General features: G+C 37.7%; 1 protein-coding gene across 1 annotated transcript in view; it reads left to right on the forward strand.

Moving 5' to 3' along the window:
- Positions 1-1,962: 1,962 nt before the first annotated feature.
- Positions 1,963-22,867, forward strand: part of LOC149184641 (proteasome subunit alpha type-3-like) — a 96,076-nt gene continuing 75,171 nt past the window's right edge. The window contains exons 1-7 of the mRNA XM_089417639.1: positions 1,963-2,198; positions 19,491-19,573; positions 19,680-19,719; positions 19,909-19,992; positions 21,226-21,299; positions 21,495-21,581; positions 21,753-21,837. Coding sequence (XP_089273765.1) covers positions 2,178-2,198; positions 19,491-19,573; positions 19,680-19,719; positions 19,909-19,992; positions 21,226-21,299; positions 21,495-21,581; positions 21,753-21,837 — 474 coding nt within the window. The 5' untranslated portion in view covers positions 1,963-2,177. The remainder of the gene's footprint in view (positions 2,199-19,490; positions 19,574-19,679; positions 19,720-19,908; positions 19,993-21,225; positions 21,300-21,494; positions 21,582-21,752; positions 21,838-22,867) is intronic.

Below are 22,867 nucleotides of genomic sequence, written 5' to 3' on the forward strand. Positions count from 1 at the left end.
TAGTCCATAACTTGGTAGTGTTTCCAATCCCCCACTATGAGGAAGATTTCAACAGGGAGCCCCTTTTCTAAATCAACTTCGACGCATATCTTGGCACATGCAAACTGACTGCTGTTAGGTTCAACTCTGTCTAAGTACTCTTTGAGATAGTCATCGCTTTAGCAAGAGAGGAAGCCGGGGAAATTTCACCCAAACTGGAACACCATTGGGGATATCCTCAACGGAGTCGAAGTCTAGAGACCATTTGTTCAGATACATTCCCCCGGTCCCAAAGAAATAAGGGTTGTTTCTAAAAACTACTTCTTTTTCTTCCTTTTAGCTCGAATATAAAAGCAAGAAATCATTCCCATAGGCGTAAATGCCCAAATTTCCTCTCATCATCAACTTCCAGGTTTTTTTGTCCGTTGCTTCATGGACTTTGATGACGACCACATCCCAATAAATTTTCTGACCAAAGGCCAAGCATAAAAGCCAAAGTAGTGCGACGAAAACTAGAAGGCAGTGCAACTAAAGGAATGCCTTCCACCCTTTACACGAACTTGGAATGCTAGCCCCTGGTCCGTGGTCCTCAGATTTTTTGGAAGAGATGTGATCAGGGCGTAAAAGGCCACCGCATCATCTGATGGAGGGGGAGGAGGCCCCTCCAGGCAGGCTATGCCGGAGACACATAAGGGAATTGAGTAGGGTTTTTAGGGTTGCAGATAAGAGCAAAGAAAAAAAAGCAAAATGATGAAGAATATTGATAGAATATTATTATTATCAACAAAATTAAAATTTAAAACTTGTATTCATCAAAATTTTCATCTTAATGTTTACCTTTTTATTGGTTTTCTCCATGCCATTCTCTTATGTTTCACCACTCTTGTTACAATGCCTCAACCTATCTACACATAATTGATAGTAGTGATAAAGATGCTTCTCATTCTCTACACATCTTAGGATTGAAGGCGAGATAATGGAAAGGCTAGACATGCCTATCTTCTCCATCCGCAACATGAGCACCTTTTCTAATATGTCGTAACTTTTTAATCTTGCCTAATTTCACCATAGATATCAACAACAAAAACTATTTTAAAATTTTTAATACTCTCCAAATAATAAGCTTTGATACCCATTCATGCTATTTGACTTCAATTTTTAGTCCCTAATAAAGTCTCTCCCCACCTTTATAAAATTAAGCTTTAATAATTAACTAACATAAATTCATCTCAACTTTATTAATGCATTCTCTCCCACCTTTATAAAATCAAATTTTAATAATTAATTAATTAACATAAATTCATTTTAATCCAAATTTATTAAAAACTTAAAAATAAGTCAATTCTTTCCCCTTAAAATATATAAAAATAAAATAAATTCATAGAATGATTTTTTGACAAATTTCATTTAAATGTACATTACTTTTTAAAATATAAATTTTAATATACCATGACCCATATGTTATTAAAAGTAATTAGGATGCCTTATATTAAATAATATTTCATTTTTTTGTAAGTTTGGTAGGACTCTCTTATTTTCAAGTTTTACATGTCCATTATTCACCCCACTATGGGGGAAGGTAGCATAAGATTCGAACCCAAAATCTCCCATTCAGTAAAACTTCATTCCACAACGATTATGACTTAAACTACCATAGAAAGACAACTTAATATTTCATTAATCCCATATTGAATATAGCTTTTTTATTCAACTTTTCACTTTCCTTGTCCATATCCATAAAAATTAAAAAATTGATAACACTATACATAAACAAATATTACATACCACCATTTTCACATACTTTCCCAAATTCAATAAACCTAGCATAAACATATATATCGAAAAAAATTAACTTCATTCATAAATTGAACTAAATAAAACTTGACGACGAAGTCATCGAACACACCTTAAATCAAAACACTTCGTTTATAATTTGACCTTTTATTATTAAATTTTTAGGACGTTCAGAAATAAAATGAAAATTACATATTTATTTTAAATTCAGTGTGTCAGGACGCCACTGGTCTTCTTCGCTTTTGCTTTTTTCCTGTTGTTGGTGGGTGTTATGAAAGCTTGATGAACAAGTAAGTCGTGAAATCTCAGAGTATCTCGTCTGAATCTCGGAGCCGAAGCCTAGGAGCTCGACATCACTAAGAACTATTTTTGCCTTCACGTGCTGAGCAGTTCGTAGGACCAATATGGGTAGCATTGGAACCGGGGTGCGTTTTATTTAATATATATTTTTTTGATCTCATTTTTCTCTGCTCCTGCCACATTTCATGCATAATTTTATCTTCAATAACCAGGACGTAGGACTGGATCTATTTGCCTCAAATAACTTCCATTTTCTGGTCTCCTCTGAACATTTCGAAAAAAATTAGGGTTTATCGACTCTTAAAGTTATAATAGGTAGGTTTAAGTACGTTTAGGGTAACCTAGGCCGTTCACTGTAATGGATAGCTTCAAGCCCCTTTGTGCTTCATCCGTACTTAAATCATTCAAGTCTCCTTACACGACAAACTTAGGGTTTTTTGGCTATTCTTGTTAGAGTTTGTTTATTCCCTGTTGGTATACGCGGGGTAGATCGTTATATATGTTAAAGTTGTTGTTACCGTAAACTCTAGGCGAGGTAAGAAGGGGTAGCTGGAACATCCTTCAATGCGATGGTTTACGGTTCAACCATTTAGAGCTACCTGTTAATTACCTGGTCAGGCAGCTCCATCTTTTACAACTATGGCATAGAGTAAAGTGCGATTCAATTCTCCAGATGTAAATATATTGATTGTTTTGTTTTCCCCGGTCCTTCAAAGCCTTAGTTTATCGGACTGTACAGAGGAAAAGGGCGAATTCGTATGTGTTGGGGCACTCGTACATCTTGGATTTTATTGGACTAGAATTTTGTCCGAAAGTAGAAAAAATTCAAATACCCTTTTGTCTTTAGCTTTTGGCCTCTATAATTGACGCGTGAGCTTTTCCATCTGCTTGTGGCAAGTTTGGTTCGCCTATAGAGAGTTTCAGACTTGGAACTCATTCTTTTGGACTATGAAGTAGCATATAACATTTGTTGTGTTTTTTTTGGGTTTTCTATGGGAAATATCTTTATATTCCATATGAGGTATATACATGTTTCAGTCCTCAGAAGGACTACAACAAGGCTTGAAACCATTACAACAAAGCTCATCATGTCACCTGCCGGAATTTAATGTCGGTGGGGAGAATAACAATCATTTCTCTGACCTCCTGAGATAAACCTAATTGACCATATAACATGGTGGTTGTGTTAGCATCGCAACCATTAATGACTATAACAAATGTAATTTTCCCCATACAATGGATGCATAATTTACAATTATAAAAAACTAAGGCTTTTAGCCAGATTTGGTTTGATATACAGACCAAATCTCACATTTCACAGGAATATTTTACTGCAAATTCTTTCTTAAAGGAGATTCTCAAACTATGGAATTGCTTTCCTAGTTTGACATCCATTCTTGAAAATTATATGCTTTTCTTTGTGTTGACACTTAGCTTATTGAAGCTCCTGACACATATGGCTGCAGGCATAATCATAATTACTTAATGGTCTGGTCTGAAATGGCCATTCAAAGATGGATGCGATAATTCTACAAAAACGCTCAAGCAAAAATACTTAATGCATAGATAGAATCTGAAATCAGCCATTGATAAATACAGTTATGCTACATCTACTTCATTGGGAGCAATTATGGACACACCATGAAATTTAAAGCTAAAGTTAACTGTTCCTCGTAATCGGCATAGAACAATTGAGATCTTGATGGTAGGACCCATCTGCTGCCTTTAGTGACTTTCATAGGGTACTAAATTCATGATTCTTGATGTTTTGGGTACTGTCAAGATTATTCTCATGTGTGGGGCAAGTGGGCCAAGTGATGGGGCTTTGCAGCTATAGATCCATGGTATTACACCCTGTTGAAGAATCTAGGGCAATTCATGGCTTAGTGATTCTTCTTAAACTTATTGATAACGTTTGTGTTGTCTTTCTCTATTTATCTTCGTTATGTTAGTGTGTTCTTCAAACAGTTATCAAAATAGAAGATCAACAATAGAACAAGTACACAATATGTTGGCTCCAAGCTAGGGCAAAACCTCTCCTCTTGAGAGTAAAACCCATGAATCTCTTCTTATAGATGTTTAGTGGATGAATACCAAGACCCTTGACAAAACTTTGACTAAAGATTACCTCCAATATGTTTGTCACTATCCCTTGCACTATTCGGTCTTCGTTTCACAGTCTCTTGTCTTTATGACACTGCACTCCTTCAGATTTCGGCCTCCTTATACATTTGCCTTCTTATCACAGTCCACTGCTTCTCGGCTACCACAGTTCTTCACTTTATCTTGAATGACACAGTCTTTGAGACAATTTGTTGAGTTCTCCGCTATACTGGCAGTGATAGGACAGCCTTATACGGAGAGAAGATAGATCATCCGAGCTTCATCGAGAGACAAGTGTCATCAAGAGATAGCTTATGTTCTGGGCTTCACCGAGGGATGACTTCACAGAGAGATAGATGACTTCTCCAAGAGATAGACTGTGTTCTGAGCTTCACCGAGAGATAGACTAGTATACGAGCTTCACCGAGAGGAAGGTATGTCACTGTGGTTCACTATGTATTTCTTCTTCGCTTACTTCTTCAGAGATGATCCGAAGTTTTGTCTTTGTGATGCCACTTCATATATTATATATATAGGTCAATGTTGACATACATTAGGCCAACTTGTGAGCCATAAGTTGGGCCGACTTATCAAGGAGATCACTGTCTTCATTTAGCCGACTTGTAAGGGATAGTGACACTTGTTTATTGAAGCGTAGATCTTTGACAACATGACTTCAATAATACTTATGTTAAGACACAAAATCCTAAAGACATCAAGAAGATGTCTTCGACCTATGGTAAACACATCTTGCTCATGAAACCCATGATGCAAGGAATAATAATAATTGTTTCTTTTCTTTACATAATATTATATTTACAAGTCATAATGAAAACCGAACCTAGTTACATTTTCTTCAACACCCCCTCTTAACTAGGGAGTTATTCATTTAAATGATACAAGGCTATTCATCACTAAAGAGATCTCATAAAAAGAGTCGGACTAGTAATCCATCTGTATAGCATCATGATAACCAACATTGTCACATAGCAAGGCCTTGACTAACAACTCTATCTCTTAATAGATCAGAGCACAATATTGGTGAGACCAATGATGATAGACACCTTCATCATTGTCTCTCAAGGTACATACCCACCCGGGTGTTCACTGAGTATGACCTTCTAGGACTATTCTTATCTTGGGTCCCCAATCCTCAAAGAATATCGGTCCTCTTGCCTACTCTTATCTTGGATGCCCTACACATCCTCAACAAGTATCAGATGCCAGATGATTACTCAATCCTCCATCCTTTCTTCAAAATGAAGACAAGGATGATGTGTCTATCTCTCCCTCTCAACTAGGGAGGATATGTCAACAAGCCAAGCTTATTTTCGAAATACATAAGTTTTTTATTGGGTAGAGACTTCGTCAGAATGTCTATAGTTTGATCATCGGTGGGGATATACTCCAGCTTCAGCACACCACCCGGTACCAACTTTTGAATGTAGTGGTATTCGTTGTTTATGTGCTTCGTTTTCCCATGAAATACTGGGTCCTCAGATGGTCTTATACAACTGGTATTATCACAATGTATGACGGTAGGGTCCTACTTGGCTTCATCACTACTTAATGCCACTGTCTCTTGCTTTTTGCTCATCCAAGAGACTATAGAGGATCCTAGGTTAAAACATCCTCTTGTAGTGCTTCTTCCATCCTTCTCGCTTCCACCCCAATTAGAATCAGTGAATCCTTCTAGATTTACACTTCTTCCCTTTTCATATTTTAGGCAATAGTGGATGGTTCCTTGTAGATATCTTAATATGTGTTTTGCAGCTATCCAACGCTCATGTCTCGGTTCTATTTGAAATTGGCTGAGAATGTTTACTGCAAAACATATATCTGGCTGAGTATTTACTAGATACATCAGAGATCCTACTAGTTGTCTATACTTGGTAGGATTTACTGGACTGGATTCAGAGTTTCTTAACATCTTCAAGTTTGTGATCATCAGAGTAGTCATGGGTTTGCATTCCATCATATCAAATTTCTTTAGTAATTCGATCACATACTTCCCTTGTCCTAGGTAGATTTCATTTGGCTCTTGCCAAACTTCTAGACCCAAATAGTAGTGAATGAGTCCTAAATCCTTCATGTCAAATTCTGTTGCTAGCAATTTCTTATATTCTTGAATTCTTTCTTCGATCCCAGTGATGAGAAGATCGTCTACATATAGAAGTATGATGACAGGTTCATCCATTTCTATTTTGATGTAAAGGTTTGGATCTGCAGTACTTTTCTTGAAACCCAATCTTTGCAAGTATGCATCCATTCTGGCATACCATGCCCTAGGAGCTTGCTTGAGGCCATAGAGTGCCTTCTTTAATCTACAAACGTGAGTCTTCCTTTCCTTTACTTCATATCCTAATGGTTGTTCGATATAGACTTCTTCATCTATGGTGCCATTCAAAAATGCTGCTTTGACATCCATTTGATGTACCTTCCATCCCATGGATGTTGCCAGAGATATCAGAGATCGGATTATGGTGTACCTTGCTGTGGGAGCAAAGGTTTCTTCATATTTAATGCTTGCCTTGCGTTTGTCAATGCTTCCATCGACAACGTGCTTGATTTTATATAACCATTTGGAGGTTACCACTGACTTGTCATCTGGTCTTGGGACAATTTCCCAAATTCCATTCTTCATGATAGATTGGTACTCCTCATTCATTGCATCTTTCCATTTTTGATGTTTGGCCGCCTCTTCCTAAGTATCTTTTTGGTTTCTTGCTTTCCTTGAAAGTTCGGTTTGCCGTGTGACCTTCTGCTTCTTGAAGAGTGGATAACCAGTAAGGTCTTTTTCTTCCTTCGGGGATAGTGATAGGTTCACTGGGACCTTCTTCTTCATGGTGAGAGATTTCTTCTTCATTAGATGCTTCCTCTTCAAACATAGGGAGATCCTCTTCATCAGAATGAGATCCTTGGATTTCTTGAAGGCAATGCTTTCATCAAAGATTGCATCTCTGCTTACTTCTATTTGGTGTCCTTCCTTTATGTAGATTCTGTAGGCTTTGGAAGAGTTGCTATATCCAACAAAGATTCCCTTCTTGCTTGTAGGATCTAGCTTCTTCCTTTTGTCCTTGGGAATGTGGATATATACTGGACATCCAAATATCCAGAGATGATCAATATTAGGTTTATTTCTAGTAAAGACTTCTTCAGAAGTGATATTGCCAAGAGACCTGTGAGGCCTTCTATTTTGAATATATATTGTGGTTTTTGTTGCTTCTCCCCACAAGAATTTTGGTAAATCTTGATCATGGAGCATAGCCTTGACACTTTCCTCTATAGCTCTGTTCTTACATTCAGCTACTCCATTTTGTTCAGGGTTGTAGGGAACAATGAACTCCCTCTTATTCCCAGAGTCTTTACAGAAAGCAGTAAGTTCTTTGGAAGTATATTCACCTCCATTATCTGATCTCAGGATCTTTATCTTTCTTTCTGTAAGATTTTCTACCTCTGTCTTGAATTCTTGAAATTTTGTGAATACTTCATCCTTTGTTTTAAGTAGATAAACCCAAGTTTTTCTTGAATGATCATCGATGAATGTAACATAGTATAGATGACCTCCAAGAGATTTGGACATAGGCCCACATACATCAGAGTGAATGAGATCCAGAATCTCTTGGGCTCTAGATGTGTTGTTAGCAAATGGTTTCTTTGTACTCTTTCCCAGGGCACAACCTTTGCAGACTCCTTCATGTTCTTCTTTAAGATTTGGAATTCCATTTACAATGGAATTTAGGGTTGGTAGAATTTTGTAATGGAGATGGCCCAATCTTCTATGCCATAATTCACATGGGCTTATCTTAATGTGGACAAGTGCTTGATTTTGAGGAGATGAGAGTTTGTATAGTCTGCCTTCTCTAACTCCAATGACTCTAGCTTTTTCAATGCTTGAATCTTTGGCCCAAACTACTACTTTACCATCAATAAAAGCAACTCTATCTCCCTTTTCTTCTAGAGATGAAACTGAAATTAGATTTTTGTACAAACCTGGAACATATAATATGTTGTTGAGATGAATGTTACCTCCACCTTCCAACGCAATTGATGTTGATCCAATTCCTTTGACGGGATAGCTCTTGTTGTCACCAAGCTCCACTGAGTATGAAGATTTTCCTTTAGACAAGGTCTTGAGTTGCTTGTGATACCCGGTCATATGCCTTGAAGCTCCACTGTCTATTACCCATATGTTTTCATCTTGGAATGTTTCGGAGAGAGCTGAGAACAATCCTTCATTTCTTGAATCTTTTGGATCTTGGGAAGAGAAGAATTTACTCCATACTGTTTTGAAGTATTGCTTGATTAGTCCAGCTAAAGATGAGCACTTCTTTACTAACTTTTCTATGATATAGTTGATCTCCTTCATGCCCTCTTTGAACCATAGCTTTGATACCATGTTGAAGAATCTAGGGCAATTCATGGCTTAGTGATTCTTCTTAAACTTATTGATAACGTTTGTGTTGTCTTTCTCTATTTATCTTCGTTATGTTAATGTGTTGTGCAAACAATTATCAAAATAGAAGATCAACAGTAGAACAAGTACCCAATATGTTGGCTCCAAGCCAGGGCAAAACCTCTCCTCTTGAGAGTAAAACCCTTGAATCTCTTCTTATGGATGTTTAGTGGATGAATACCAAGACCCTTGACAAAACTTTGACTAAAGATTACCTCCAATATGTTTGTCACTATCCCTTGCACTATTCGGTCTTCGTTTCACAGTCTCTTGTCTTTATGGCACTGCATGCCTTCAGATTTCGGCCTCCTTATACATTCGCCTTCTTATCACAGTCCACTGCTTCTTGGCTACCACAGTTCTTCACTTTATCTTGAATGACACAGTCTTTGAGACAGTGTGTTGAGTTCTCCGCTATACTGGCAATGATAGGACAGTCTTATACCAAGAGAAGATAGATCATCCGAGCTTCACCGAGAGACAGACGTCACCGAGAGATAACTTATGTTCTGGGCTTCACCGAGGGATGACTTCACAAAGAGATAGATGACTTCTCCGAGAGATAGACTGTGTTTTGAGCTTCATCGAGAGATAGACTAGTATATGAGCTTCACTGAGAGGAAGGTATGTCACTGTGGTTCACTATGTATTTCTTCTTCGCTTACTTCTTCAGAGATGATCCAAAGTTCTGTCTTTATGATGCCACTTCATGCATTATATATATGGGTCAGCATTGACATACATTAGGTCGACACGTGAGCCATAAGCTGGGCCGACTTATCAAGGAGATCACTGTCTTCATTTAGCCGACTTGCAAGGGATAGTGACACTTGTTTATTGAAGTGTAGATCTTTGACAACATGACTTCAATAATACTTATGTTAAGACACAAAATCCTAAAGACATCAAGAAGATGTCTTTGACCTATGGTAAACACATCTTGCTCATGAAACCCATGATGCAAGGAATAATAATAATTGTGTTTTTTCTTTACATAATATTATATTTACAAGTCATAATGAAAACCGAACCTAGTTACATTTTCTTCAACACACCCTTTCGAGAAGTATAAGTATAAGGGTGAGTGATTCATTCTTGTTGTCGTATGGCTTGGAAAGAGAGTCGAGAGAGCTTGTGAAGGGTCGAGAGGGCTTGTGAAGGACTAGAAGTGTTGAGAGGGCCGAGCGAGCCAACAGGGGTAGAGGATCTGGAGCAAGAGGCTCCTAAGGTTGAGTATGGACCAAGAACACCAACAATAGGGACATACCTTGTAGATTTGGAGGAGGAGCGAGATGTTCCTTTGAGCTCTACCAGGAGAAGGTCGAGTATGCCTCAGACCTTGGAGGGCAGAGAGCATGTGGTGGTCGGCAAGAGAGCATCTTGTGGAGGAGAAGGTCGAGTAGGCCTTAGACCCCTTGAGGGCCAAGAGGGCTTGTGGAATGTGGCTTGGCAAGAGAGTCGAGTAGGGCCAAGAGGGCCTAGAGGGTCGAGCAAAGCACAGAGATGTACAGGGGCACGAGACATTGAGAGAGAGATTCTCTAAAGTAAGTAAGAGATTTGCATGAGTAATATTGCAAGTTTTTTGTGAGTGAGATACTCAGTTATGCAGAGTCCGAGGCTGGAGTACGAAGCAGCAAAGGAGATCCAGATTAGCCAGATCGAAGACAATTATGGGGCTTGATTTGCTGGATCAGATCCAGGGTAATTGTTGTATATGTAATTTAAAAAAATCGCGATATTTTCTGCAATTTTTCTATTTTCAAAAAATCGCCAAAAAATTGCGATTTGATTAGAAAAAATCGTGACTGGCGGAAACAACAGGTTTTAAGAGCTGATTTTGGGTTTTTTTTGTCATTTTTTTCAAACAGTGGGCAATTTTGAGAGTTGAGGAGGAGAGGAAGTCATTTACAAAGGCAAGAGAGGAAAAAGCGAAAGAATTTAATATGCCAAGCAAGAAAAATTCGAGTTTGGACCAAGTTTCATCAGCAAAGCGTGGTTTCTAGGTATGGGCACCAAATTTGGCCTTTTTTTTTGGTTTTTTTCTTGTTTTGCTTGGGTTTGTATAACCCATTGATGTTCAACGATTTTTGAGTGGATTTGATTGTTTTTTTTCACTTTTGTTGCATAGAGTGGAGAGGGTTCATTTTGGTCAAAAATGCAAAAACTTGATTGTTAGATTTATAAGTTTAATTTCTTCTTGTGCTCTATTTTTTGCATCATTTTTGCTTGGGTTTGAATGTGCATTTTTTCCATTATTGTTGCATTGAGTTGAGGTTTTTTTTGTTGTTGTAAAAAATTCAATGTGTTGTATTTATTTTTATTTTTTTTAACTTGCAATTCTTCTTGTTCCCTAGGTTCAACTTCAAACTTCATCTTACATTAAAACTCAAGAGTTCAACAAAATTACAAACATGCCAAATCCTTTGTGGGAATTTAGTGAACCTGATGGAGGGTTTGACAGATCAAACTTGACTTGCAAGTTGTGTGGGCATCATATGACGGGGGGGTATATAGATTGAAGTATCACTTTGCACAAATCCTTGGACATGAGGTAGGGCCTTGCACCAATACAAATCTGGAAATCATCCGAAGAGCCCTCAGATCATTGGAAGAAATAGAGCAAACCAAACTGTCCAAGTCAGCTCTGAAGAGTCAACTAGCAGGGAATAGAGTGTTAGGAGGTGAATATGAGAGTGGCACTGGTTCTACTTCAGCATCAGTATCTACAACCAACCCTGTAGCTGCCTCATCATATTTTGTTCCTAGAACCACGTCTGGTTCACAACCATCTATCTCTTCAATTATTACAAAAAAAGAGAAAGAAGAAGTTGACAAGTTGTTGGGCAAGTTTCTTCTTTGGAGTGATATTCTTTTCAATGTTGTAAGGAATAATCCATTTTTCCATCCTGCTGCTGATGCTGTTGCAATTGTTGGCCCAGTTTCCATCCTGCTGCTGATGCTGTTGCAATTGTTGGCCCAGGGTACAAAGTCTCTTCTTATGATGACTTTAGAGGCCACATTCTTCAAAATGAAAAGGTTGACTGCACCAAGAGATTGGATGAGTTTAGGGCATCATGGGCACACAGAATGCACTGTGATGTCAGATGGTTGGACCGATCAAAAGGGTAGAAGCCTTATAAACTTCTTGGTTAATTGTCCCAAGGGGACAATGTTTATGAAATCTATTGATGCATTTGCACATATCAAAGATGCACGATTATTATGTGATTTGCTAGATGTGTTTATTTTGGAGGTGGGTCCAGAACATGTTGTCCAAGTCATAACGGACAATGCTGCAAATTATGTTGTTGCTGGCAAGATGCTTATGGAGAGGCATCCTACTTTATTTTGGACACCTTGTGCTGCACATTGCATTGATTTGATGTTGGAGGACATAGGAAAATTTCTTTTGTCAAAGATATTGTTGACTCATCAAAAAGCATTACAAAATTTATATATAATCATGCATTTGTGCTTCATTTGATGAGAACATTCACCAACAACAAGGAGTTGGTGCGCCCCACCATTACACGGTTTGCCACCAGTTTCATATCTCTTCAATCCCTCTTGAATTCTATGTGGGATGTGAAGAGAATGTTTCTTTCAGATCAATGGCGTGCTTTGGCATTTAGCCGCAAACCAGAGGGAGAGGCCATATGCAGATTAGTTTCATACCAAGAAAGCTTCTGGGTGGGAGTGCAGGAGGTGTGCAACATTACTGAACCTTTGGTAAAGGTTCTTTGATTAGTTGATGGTGACAAGCCCGCAATGGGCTACTTGTATGAGGCCATGGATAGGGCCAAAGAATCCATTCAGACCTACTATGATGATAAGGGAGATGAGGGGTTTCAGAAACAACTCCTCCTATGGGAAGTGATTGATGAACGATGGAACAACACACTCCATCGTCCCATTCATGCTGCAGGGATCTACCTGAACCCTGCATTTGCTTACCCTTGTGGGTTCTTATTTGATGTTGAGGTCATGGATGGATTCTTCACCTGTGTTTAGAGGATGGTGCCATCTCTAGTAGAACATGTAGAAATCTCCAAAGAAATGGAGATATACAAGATGGCAGGTGGCACATTTAGTTTTGACATGGCTGTGGTTAATAGGAAGACTAAAATGCCAGGTATTTTTTAGTTTGTGTCAAATTTCATTGTCTCTTCAAGTTCATAACTTCATACTTCGCTTCAACTTTCAAATTTCATTTTTTTTCTTATGTTTATCTTATTTGTAATTTTGTTGTAGATGCATGGTGGAGAAGCTATGGTGGCAGAGTACCCAATCTGCAAAGGCTTGCCATTCGAGTGCTCAACCAAACATGTAGCTCCTCAGGATGTGAGCGCAACTAGAGTGTATTTGAAAAAATACACACCAAGAAGCGCAACAGGTTAAAACTTAAAATATTCCAAATTTCCAATTAATTTTTTGAATTCATTAAATAATAATTTTTTATAATTATTATTTTATGACCCTTGTACAGGTTGGAGTCCCAACGACTTAATGACATGGTTTATGTCTACTACAATCTTTGAATGTGGGTGAGGCAACTTGAGAGGACATTTAATTATTGAATTGAGACTTCTGTGATCCATATCAATTTTTTTGAAGAATTCTTCGGCGAAAATCACATGGAGAAATTTCTGTCGACGCGTTTCGAACCAACTAGTGTGGTTCATCGTCAGGACAAGTTGAATGAGCAGATCAGGCTATTAGATCTGCTTTCAACTTAGAAACCTGCAAGCGTGCCCGTTCAAAACGATGAACCTTAGATGCAGTGGCTCCTCCGTGCAGGGAATTAATTATTGAATTGAGACTTCTGTGATCCATATCAATTTTTGCGAAAATCACATGGAGAAATTTCTGTCAACGCGTTTCGAACCAACCAGTGTGGTTCATCGTCAGGACAAGTTGAATGAGCAGATCAGGCTATTAGATCTGCTTTCAACTTAGAAACCTGCAAGCGTGCCCGTTCAAAACGATGAACCTTAGATGCAGTGGCTCCTCCGTGCAGGGAATTAATTATTGAATTGAGACTTCTGTGATCCATATCAATTTTTGCGAAAATCACATGGTTGGATGGGGTTGACACCACTGCTGCATGGAGGGTTGAGGCTGAGAAGCCTCTTATGGAGTCTGCTGCTGATTGGTTAGAGCAGGAGGTAGTGGATGGGGTAGAGGAGGAGGAGGAGCAACAGGGGGAGGAGGAGGAGGTGACACCGCCTACCTAGGCTACCCCTGCCACCAGTAGAGGACGTGGTCTACCTCTTGTAGCTCCTAATTTTTCAACTTCTATAGCACAACAGAGTCCACTGCCAACTCCACCACCATCTACATCTAAAGGGAAAGCTATTGCATTTTCTCACAAGAGGGGCAGAGGAAATCAATAGTATTAATTATTTGGTTCATTTCATTGTATATGACATTATGACTCATGACATGATTCATTGTTATGTGTGATGTAGCACTAGAAATGATGTTACACATCATATGTATTAGTTTTTTTATCATATTTATGTGTCAATGCATTTATTTTATGTTGTAGATGCTTTAGATATTAAAAAATTGAAAAAAAATGAATATTTTTGTGTTTGCCGATTTTTCCGATTTTTTCCCCTTGCTGACTTAATCCCGATCGCGATGTTCACACCATTCGTAATTTCCTTGAGGGCCATTGTCCCAGTAAGGGAGCCTAGGTAGGTTTTGAGAAGAATTTAATGAAGAACTGTTGATTGGGAAAAACTTGTGTGTAATATGTTTACTGTGCATGATCCAATTGCTAGTTTTATAAGTTACACTGTGCATAATTTGTTTCTAGTTAGACACATCTGTGTATTTCAGTTAATTAGTTGGGTTAAAGTTAATTTGAGACTGTTACTAGATTTGTTGTGTGTGTGCACCGAATCTAGTGCCCAAAATCTAACAATGACTGCTTTCCAGGGCTTAAAAGAAAAGCCCTCTCACCATTTTAGTGCATTGCATATCGCATTTTTTAGGGTGAAAAAGTGGAACTGCTTGATGTTGCATGCATGAGATTCATACGTGCTTTAGCTTGCTGGTGGAAAAAGATGATACAAAATCGTCTTTAGGCATAACCTTAGTATCCACTTGCTTCATATCTACTTGGAGCTCACTTCGAGAATAGACATTCCTATCCCCTCATGTCAATCCATCGAACCTCTTATGACAAATGAGGGAAAAAATTGCAAAATAGAAAGGCTTACGTCGAGCTTAGGGATTATTAGGCTCGAACCAGTGTTCCATTGGAACTCATGCCCCAGGGTGGGGGGCATGTTCCCCACGATTCCCACACTCTTAGGACGAGGGGGAATGCTTGGGAAAATGTTTCCTCGCATCCCCCTTTTGGGCAAACTTAGGGAGATGCACAAGGGAAATATTCCCCAATGTGGGGGATGTGTTTTCCCAAAACGGGTGCTTGTGGGAGTCCCAATGTTTTAAAAACCGGAACCAGTGACTGGACCGATCCACCTAATGAATCGGGTTTCGAACCGGAACTGGTCGAACCAGGATTAGTTAGGTCTAAACGAACCGGTTTTAAATAAATACATTAAATAATTAATTTTAATGAAAAAACTATATTTAAAACCATGATTCCAAGCCAATAGAGACAAAATATGCAAAGATTGCTCATTTATATACCATGTAAAGGTGAATATATCAAAATGGCACCGAGTGCAATACATATCATCGACAAAATACATAAGCAATGAGGCTCTAAATGGCCTCTAGAGTGCAAAAACAAAGCCTACAAACTATGGGGCCACTGGCCTACTACAAGTCTACATATATGATAATAGTGATCAACATTATCACTTGAAACTTCTCATGAGTCATCATGATCAAACTCAGTTGGTTGAGTCTCGACTCCCAAACTTTGCAACTGCTTGAGTCACAAACTTCTCTATTGGTTCATTGAATTGAGTCTCAAACTTCAGAAGTTATTCTACCCTAATATGCCTTATTGAGTCATTTGGTGCTTCACATGGCTTTACATGGCCTCCTATCCCAACCAAGTGTTGCTTGAACTTGTTAATACCCCCTCCAATAGATTTTTGGCAATATTTACAGATCATTTTGCCATCAATCATATCACAATGAACCCATGCAGTATCCTTGGCTGTTGGAGGCATGATGACTACTACTTTTAAACTCTTTGTTGTTCCATTACTCTAGCAAAAACTCAACACTCTCCAAGCTCCCAATCAAACTCACAAATACTCCAAATGAGATGTGTGAGACAAATGAGAGGGAGAAGGGCCTTTTAAAGGCTTGGAGAGGGTGTTTTTGGAGGGATAGAACACTCACTTTCCCTCCAAAACACCCTAAACGCTTGGGAAAAGGCGCTGCGTGGGTCCTCTGCAGCGCTGGCAGCTAATCGGCCAGTTTGACCACAAACCGGCTGGTTCCATACTAAACTGGCTGATTAGGTCAATTTTTTGGCAAAATGGTGGGTCAAAGCGGGTTTTTTTGTCGGTTTGACCCGGTGGGCTTGCTAACCGGCCGGTTTGACTAGTTACCGGTTCAGACCGACCGGTTTTTAAAACACTGGGGAGTCCACCCTCAAAAAGTGCTAGGTGTCTTTATGAGTGGGGAGGCCTAATATTCAACCCTAGAGCCCTACTAATGCTATGTAAGTAATGTTAAATTCTTAAAGTAAAAGTTTTTTACTTAAGATTTTCACATTACCATTAATTGACTAGGGAACTTTGAGAGGTTTTACTTCATTGGATTTCATATGGAGAAAGTAGAATTTTAGATCTCACTCAAAATCCAGCGGACTTAACAGTTTTCATGATTTCAGGATTGGGGGGATTACAATGTTTCCATTGGATTCTATCATGTATGAGGGTATGGAACTAGCATTTAATCAAGAGCACCAAGCCCTTTGTGTACCTTGATGTTGGTGGCATTGGTTATAGAACTCCTTTGTCATGACCTTGTAAAATTATACCCATCACCCAAACAGAATTGCACCCCTGCTATATATATGAGAAACTTTTGCATATTTGTGTATAATGGTTTGGATTCATATGGATTCACATGAATATTTACTTATTTCTTTTCAAAATTTGAATATTCATGTATTTTTTGGTTGACCGGTTTTTTGTTCTTTTTTTTTTTAAATCCAGTTCTTAGTTTTGGGTTTGACTGATTCAATCACCAATGCAGTTCTGATAACATTGATTCATTATCCATTATCCATTTTTAATTTTCAACTTTTGAGTCTTGACTTTAGATACTGATGATCTTAGACCAAGTCTTTGACTCGTCACTTTTTACTATTTTTGAGTTTGAGTAATTTCAATGTACTATTCCAGTCTCTAGACTTTAGTATCTACTATTTTTTGATGCTGACGACGTTAGACCAAGTCTTTGACTCGTTACTTTTTACTATTTTTGAGTTTGAGTAATTTCAATTTACTATTCTAGTCTGTAGACTTTAGTATCTACTATTTTGCTTAGTACTAATCATATTCTAGAATAATTTCAATTTACTATTCTAGTCTGTAGACTTTAGTATCTACTATTTTGCTTAGTACTAATCATATTCTAGAATAATGAACGATGAATTTAAATCAATGTATGCAATATTTTACAATTTCTATTTCACTGAATCATTTTTGATGTATGAATCAATATATTTCATTATTGAATTTGAATTATGATACATATATATAGATAGAGAGAGAGAGAGAGAGATCCCCCCATCCCCCCTTGAATTTCCCTAAAATTTGGAGGTGCTCCCACACGCCCCCCCTGTGTGTTTCCCTGTTCATGTGTTCTCCCATCCTGGAAACTTGGTGGAACGATTGGCTCGAACTGATGATTCCACCACATCAAGGTGACTCTCTATTGCTGATCATACTCCTTTCCTGCCCTCACATGGAAGAATTGATTGTATAATATGGTAACTAGCTTGGTAGATTAAAATTAGTTGAGGAAACTGAATTATTAATGGTGATGGATAATGATGAATTCATTCCCTCATCTGCAGAATGAAAGTATTTTTAATATATTCTGTCTTTTATAGACAACTAGTGCTCTTTACTATACAAGTTACCCTCACATGTCCTTCAATCAATTCTGAGAAAGCAAAATGTGTTTTCAGATGCGTGTTGCATGAAGGATAGTACTTGGTTCAACTTAATATAGACTAGATTTGTTATAAGCCATTGTCACTGGAGTGCATGAAAGCCACTGCAGACATTTAAAAAATCAAAAGGCTACCCAGTTTGAGCATTTGATGATTAAAGTTGCAATACCTGGCACAGAACACGTAAAGAAATTTAGTGAAGTCTAGAGATACAGTAAATTAAGATATTTTGTTGCAACTTTGCTTGCTCTAGCATTTGAACTTGATTTCCTGCAACTGCTACACAAATTTGTGATTTCCTGTTTATGCCTAAATACAAACTGATTCATAGCGACATTCATATTAGCACTTCTCTTGCCATATGTGTCTTAGGCCTTGACTTATTTATCAATACAAGCCCAAACCAAAATTAAAGTTCCAAGCTTTACCAATGGAATTACCTACCATGAACTTGAAACTACATAATCTTTCTTTCGTCCATAAAAAATGAACCCGTTTACATATTTCAGTGTCCTTGAAGTTCCTGATTCCCCATTTCTTTGCTCAGAGAATTTTTGATCGAGTGTTACACATGAAAGGAGAAATTCCATGATCAGGGCAATTCTTTTGAGTTAGCTATTCTGATATTATAGATGATACAAATCCACCTGATACAACTTCACTGACCCTGTCAATCTCATCTACCTTCAGTGCTATTCTGATATTATAGATGATACAAATCCACCTGATACAACTTCACTGACCTTGTCAATCTCATCTTCCTTCACTGATTTGCAATATGGTATTTTTGCTGGAAAAAAAGTAATTGTTTTACTGGTTACCAGAAAGGTGGGAAGAATCTAAGGTCTTTGATAACTTGGAAATCTAATATCCAGTAACAGTCCCATACACAGCAGAAACTGGATTATCTATTTTCCCATAGACCGGGCAACCTAAAAACTAATAACAGTTCCTTGATAACATAATCAAATTCCAGACTGTCCATGGTCTGTCAAGACCAATACTATGCCATATCAATGGCTTTCTTGTATTTAAACCAAAAACAATACATGGAACTAACAGAGACTACCTGATCATCCAAAAAGGCTTTTATCTGGAGGGCAGAGGTTTGCTAGTGAACTAAGGACTTGCTTCCGGTGCCTTCTCTGCTGGATTTCTCTTGGCAGGATCAATTCCATTGAGGATGACAGATGTGAAGCTGATATGTCTCCCCAGCTTTGCCCAATATGTGCCCAATTCAAATCCCAGTCAGTTTCAGTTTCTTGGAGGTGACTGCTGAGGAGAAGCATCTTGTCCTTAACTTTTGATCTCTTTCAGAGACTTGCTGTGGTGACTTGCTCAACTGTTCTTCCCAGGATTTCCATTTTCAAATCTAAATTCTGCTTTTTCCATTTTCCAGAAATCTAAATTACTATATTTCAGAGAAGACGTATTTGAGGTCCTAATAGTGTACACTCTTTTTTTTTTATTGAAGGTGCTATATGCACTCCTTCGTTTATATTTCGTATGTGTGAAATCACCAATTCTGCCTTTTGGTCACTTATGCATAATCTACTCTTTTTTTTTGAAGACAGGGTAGCTGCATATATGTTGTGGGCACATTATTTACTGTTTTGATGTGGGCTTTGAGCTGATAATGAGTCAAGGATCTCTCTTTTTTAGTTGGGATTGTGGCTGTGATAGTATTTACTCTTCTTCAAATGCTTGTGATGCCTTTAACATATGTCTGGTGAATGACAGTATGATTTGTCAGTTACAACATTCTCCCCAGATGGGCGAGTCTTTCAAATAGAGTATGCAACAAAAGCTGTCGATAATAGCGGGTATAAAATTTTTCCTTTACTTTTTGGTCAAATAGTTCTGTTTCTTTTGCAATTGCTTGAATCCAAAAAATAACTCTTGATTTTTGATAATTACACTGCATTGCAGAACTGTTATTGGCATAAAGTGCAAAGATGGGATTGTTTTGGTATGCTTTCTTGCATGTCTTATTTTCATTTCCTTATGTTCTTTACATTCACAGGGATATCATTTAATTTGTCTTTTCTGTTTTATATCTATTCAAGATGCCTTCTATATCTCCATCAATGTTGATGACATTCTATCAGGTAAAGAAAAATAAAACTCATAATGTTTGCTTCTTGAACAAGAATGGCAGGGGGTGGAGAAGCTCATTGCTTCTAAAATGCTTCTAGAAGGATCCAATCGAAGAATTCATGCTGTTCACAATCATGCTGGCATGGTATGGAACCGGTCTTCATCTTATTTAATGTTTATAGCAATTTATCGTCTTTTCATGGATATCTGATTGAAGATATTCTTGAATTCCTGAAATATGTCGATGAAATACTTATTGAAGACCTTCCCAACACCTGTTAGTCTTTCATTGTCCATCTTTTTTGGAATTTCTGGAAAAAGGGTGTTAAGAAAGAATCTTGAGTCTGGTCATCTTTTATGACATAAATCCCGTGGTTGTACAATTGTTCTAGCTTTATATTGCCATATTAACTGGATACCACCTGAAGTTATAGCAACAGGCCTGTGGTTTATGCCAGAGAAGTAAAACCAATCTGTTTATGAGTTCTATCCTGACTCGGTTCAAACCCATTATAAGTGGTTCATGCACAGTTTGCTCTCTTTGGCATAGAGTAAAATGACGAAAACATGGTTCCAGGTCTGAAACAGGGCATTTCTACCCTGAGTCGAATCTGCTAGTTTGATCTACTATAGCATCCTCCCTCACTCTGGTACTAATGTCATTGAGTTTTGGTGTAATACCTTGTGAGCAGTCTTTGGCTTGTGGTTGCTATCTATGTGATTGGAAGCCATCTCACTACTGTGGCATATTTCTATGTTGGGATTTCATTCTACATCAATGCTTCTCTTCTGGCAATTGGATTGTGCTCTGGAACAAGATAACATTCACTGTGTCCTACTTCCCGATGGCCTAAATTCATCCAAGTGAATCTGGATACATATTCTATTATGTTGATATTTAGTAAATTTTTATGTACCTGGCGTAAGGTCTGGCAGAGACTGATTCAGATGTGATTACCATGTGAATCATGGATAGTGTTTTTATGGATTTTCGGGTGTTTGCCAATTTCCAAAGTATCTTTGATCCTTGCTAAATAGTAAATAGTAAATACTACATTAACCTTGTGTACAAGCATAGATTGGTATGGAAATTTGTTATGGTTTTTGGTGGTAGCTAAAAATAGTAGTAATATGCTAGTGTTATTTCTAGTTGAAAGCTGATTGTAGTCAGGTCTTAAAATGGCTCACTGGCAATGCATTTGTCTGTCATTATAGCATTGGTAAGGGTATATTGCAATTGCAGATAGGGACCTGAAAAAATGGAGAGGGGGAGTTTGAACATATATGTCTTCAGCTCTGGTTTTCCTTTTAATGAAACTATGATTTTGCTTTTTTAATAACAAATTCTAACTGTTGCATAAATTAATATGTTGTTCAGGGTGTGGCTGGATTGGCAGCAGATGGTAGGCAAATTGTGGCTCGTGCTAAATCAGAAGCAACGAGTTATGAAAAGTATGAATTTCTGGTTTATTATAGTTAGTTTTAATATTGGTGCTCACCTGTAAAGTTTAGGAACTCCTTTGATATGAACCTTCATCTTGATTGATGAAGAAAATAATTTTTCTCTGGTAAAGATATTATCCTTTCTAGATGCAGATCATGGACTTTTATGGAGTTAATTAATTTATTAATATCTTTCACGTGCAGCACTTATGGTGAGCCGATCCCTATTAAGGAACTTTGTGAACGTGTTGCCAGTTATGTGCATTTGTGCACACTATATTGGTGGTTAAGGTCAGAATTCTGTGTCTATCAATAAAGAGCTATGCAGTATCATTTATCTTTCTCTTCATGATTTTGAGAGAGTATCACGAGGAATCTCTTGCATGACTGAATTTGGAATTGTGGACTGAGATTTAGGCTTTGTTTTTGCATTTAGCATGACAGTTATCTGTAAGCCTGCAGGCCTTTTGGATCTGGAGTTATCCTTGGAGGTTATGATAGAGATGGGCCCCAACTATATATGATTGAGCCATCAGGAGTAGCCTATGTAAGTCTGTTTGGTTCCAGTTATTCTCCTTGTAATCTGTTTGGTTTGGTTCTTCTTTCCTTATTCCAGTTCACTATTTTGGTAGCATGTATGAATGTCATACTGTAAATTAGCGTTGAAACTAATCTTGCAATAATCTAATACTATTATGAAACTATTATGTCATATCTTTCATACTTGAGTTGGGAGGGTCTTTCTCTTATTTTGGATGGATTGCATTGATCTTAGTAGTTACTGTTAAACGGCTCAATGGAAGCATTGAGACCTTCATAACCGTGACTCAGATCTGGGCACCTTGCTATCTGAAATGGGATTGGATTTGTTGCTCCCACTTATATGCTTAAAATGTTGTAACTTTGAAGCTATTGGCTTGTTATCTGAAGATATATGTACTGATTTTAAAGCACACACTTGCAGCAGAACAACTTCAAATGTGATGTGAGAAAAATGCCAAACTTGTATGGACCAAAAATTATGTTCTCAACGGGCTACTATCAGCTTTATAATAGATGCCACTAGTGTCTATTACCTGCTCCTTTGTTTTTCATAATGTGCACTGATAACTGTGAAGATGCAGTAAATGCATTTTGTTGACATAAGATCACAAATTAATGATTCATCAAAGATGACCATGGCTGATCTTTATGAAAATAAAATATTGTAGGCGGTTATTATGTAAGGTTTCCCTTCCATTAGTTAGTGTATATTAAGTAGTGCCGTGATGCTTGTAAATAGATCTATTCAATCCTATTTTTTGCAGCTTGTCAATTGTTATGTAGGTGTCCCTTCAATTAGTTAGTGTATATTAAGTAGTGCTGTGATGCTTGTAAATATATCTATTCCACCCTCTTTTTTGCAGCTTGTCAGTTGTTTTCTATGACTTGCAATAAAACAATTAACAAACACTAGAGTCTTAGACAATCTTGACATGTACCTTTTTATTTTGTTTTTGGTAAATTATATTAGTCAAATTGCGATACAAATTTTACAGAATAATCACAGTGCCTATTGGAATCTTGGATACAATTTA

The sequence above is a fragment of the Pinus tabuliformis genome, chromosome 3_2 (assembly GCF_031772625.1).
Source record: "Pinus tabuliformis cultivar Carrire ecotype Pingquan chromosome 3_2, CPIR1, whole genome shotgun sequence".
Lineage (NCBI taxonomy): Eukaryota > Viridiplantae > Streptophyta > Pinopsida > Pinales > Pinaceae > Pinus > Pinus tabuliformis.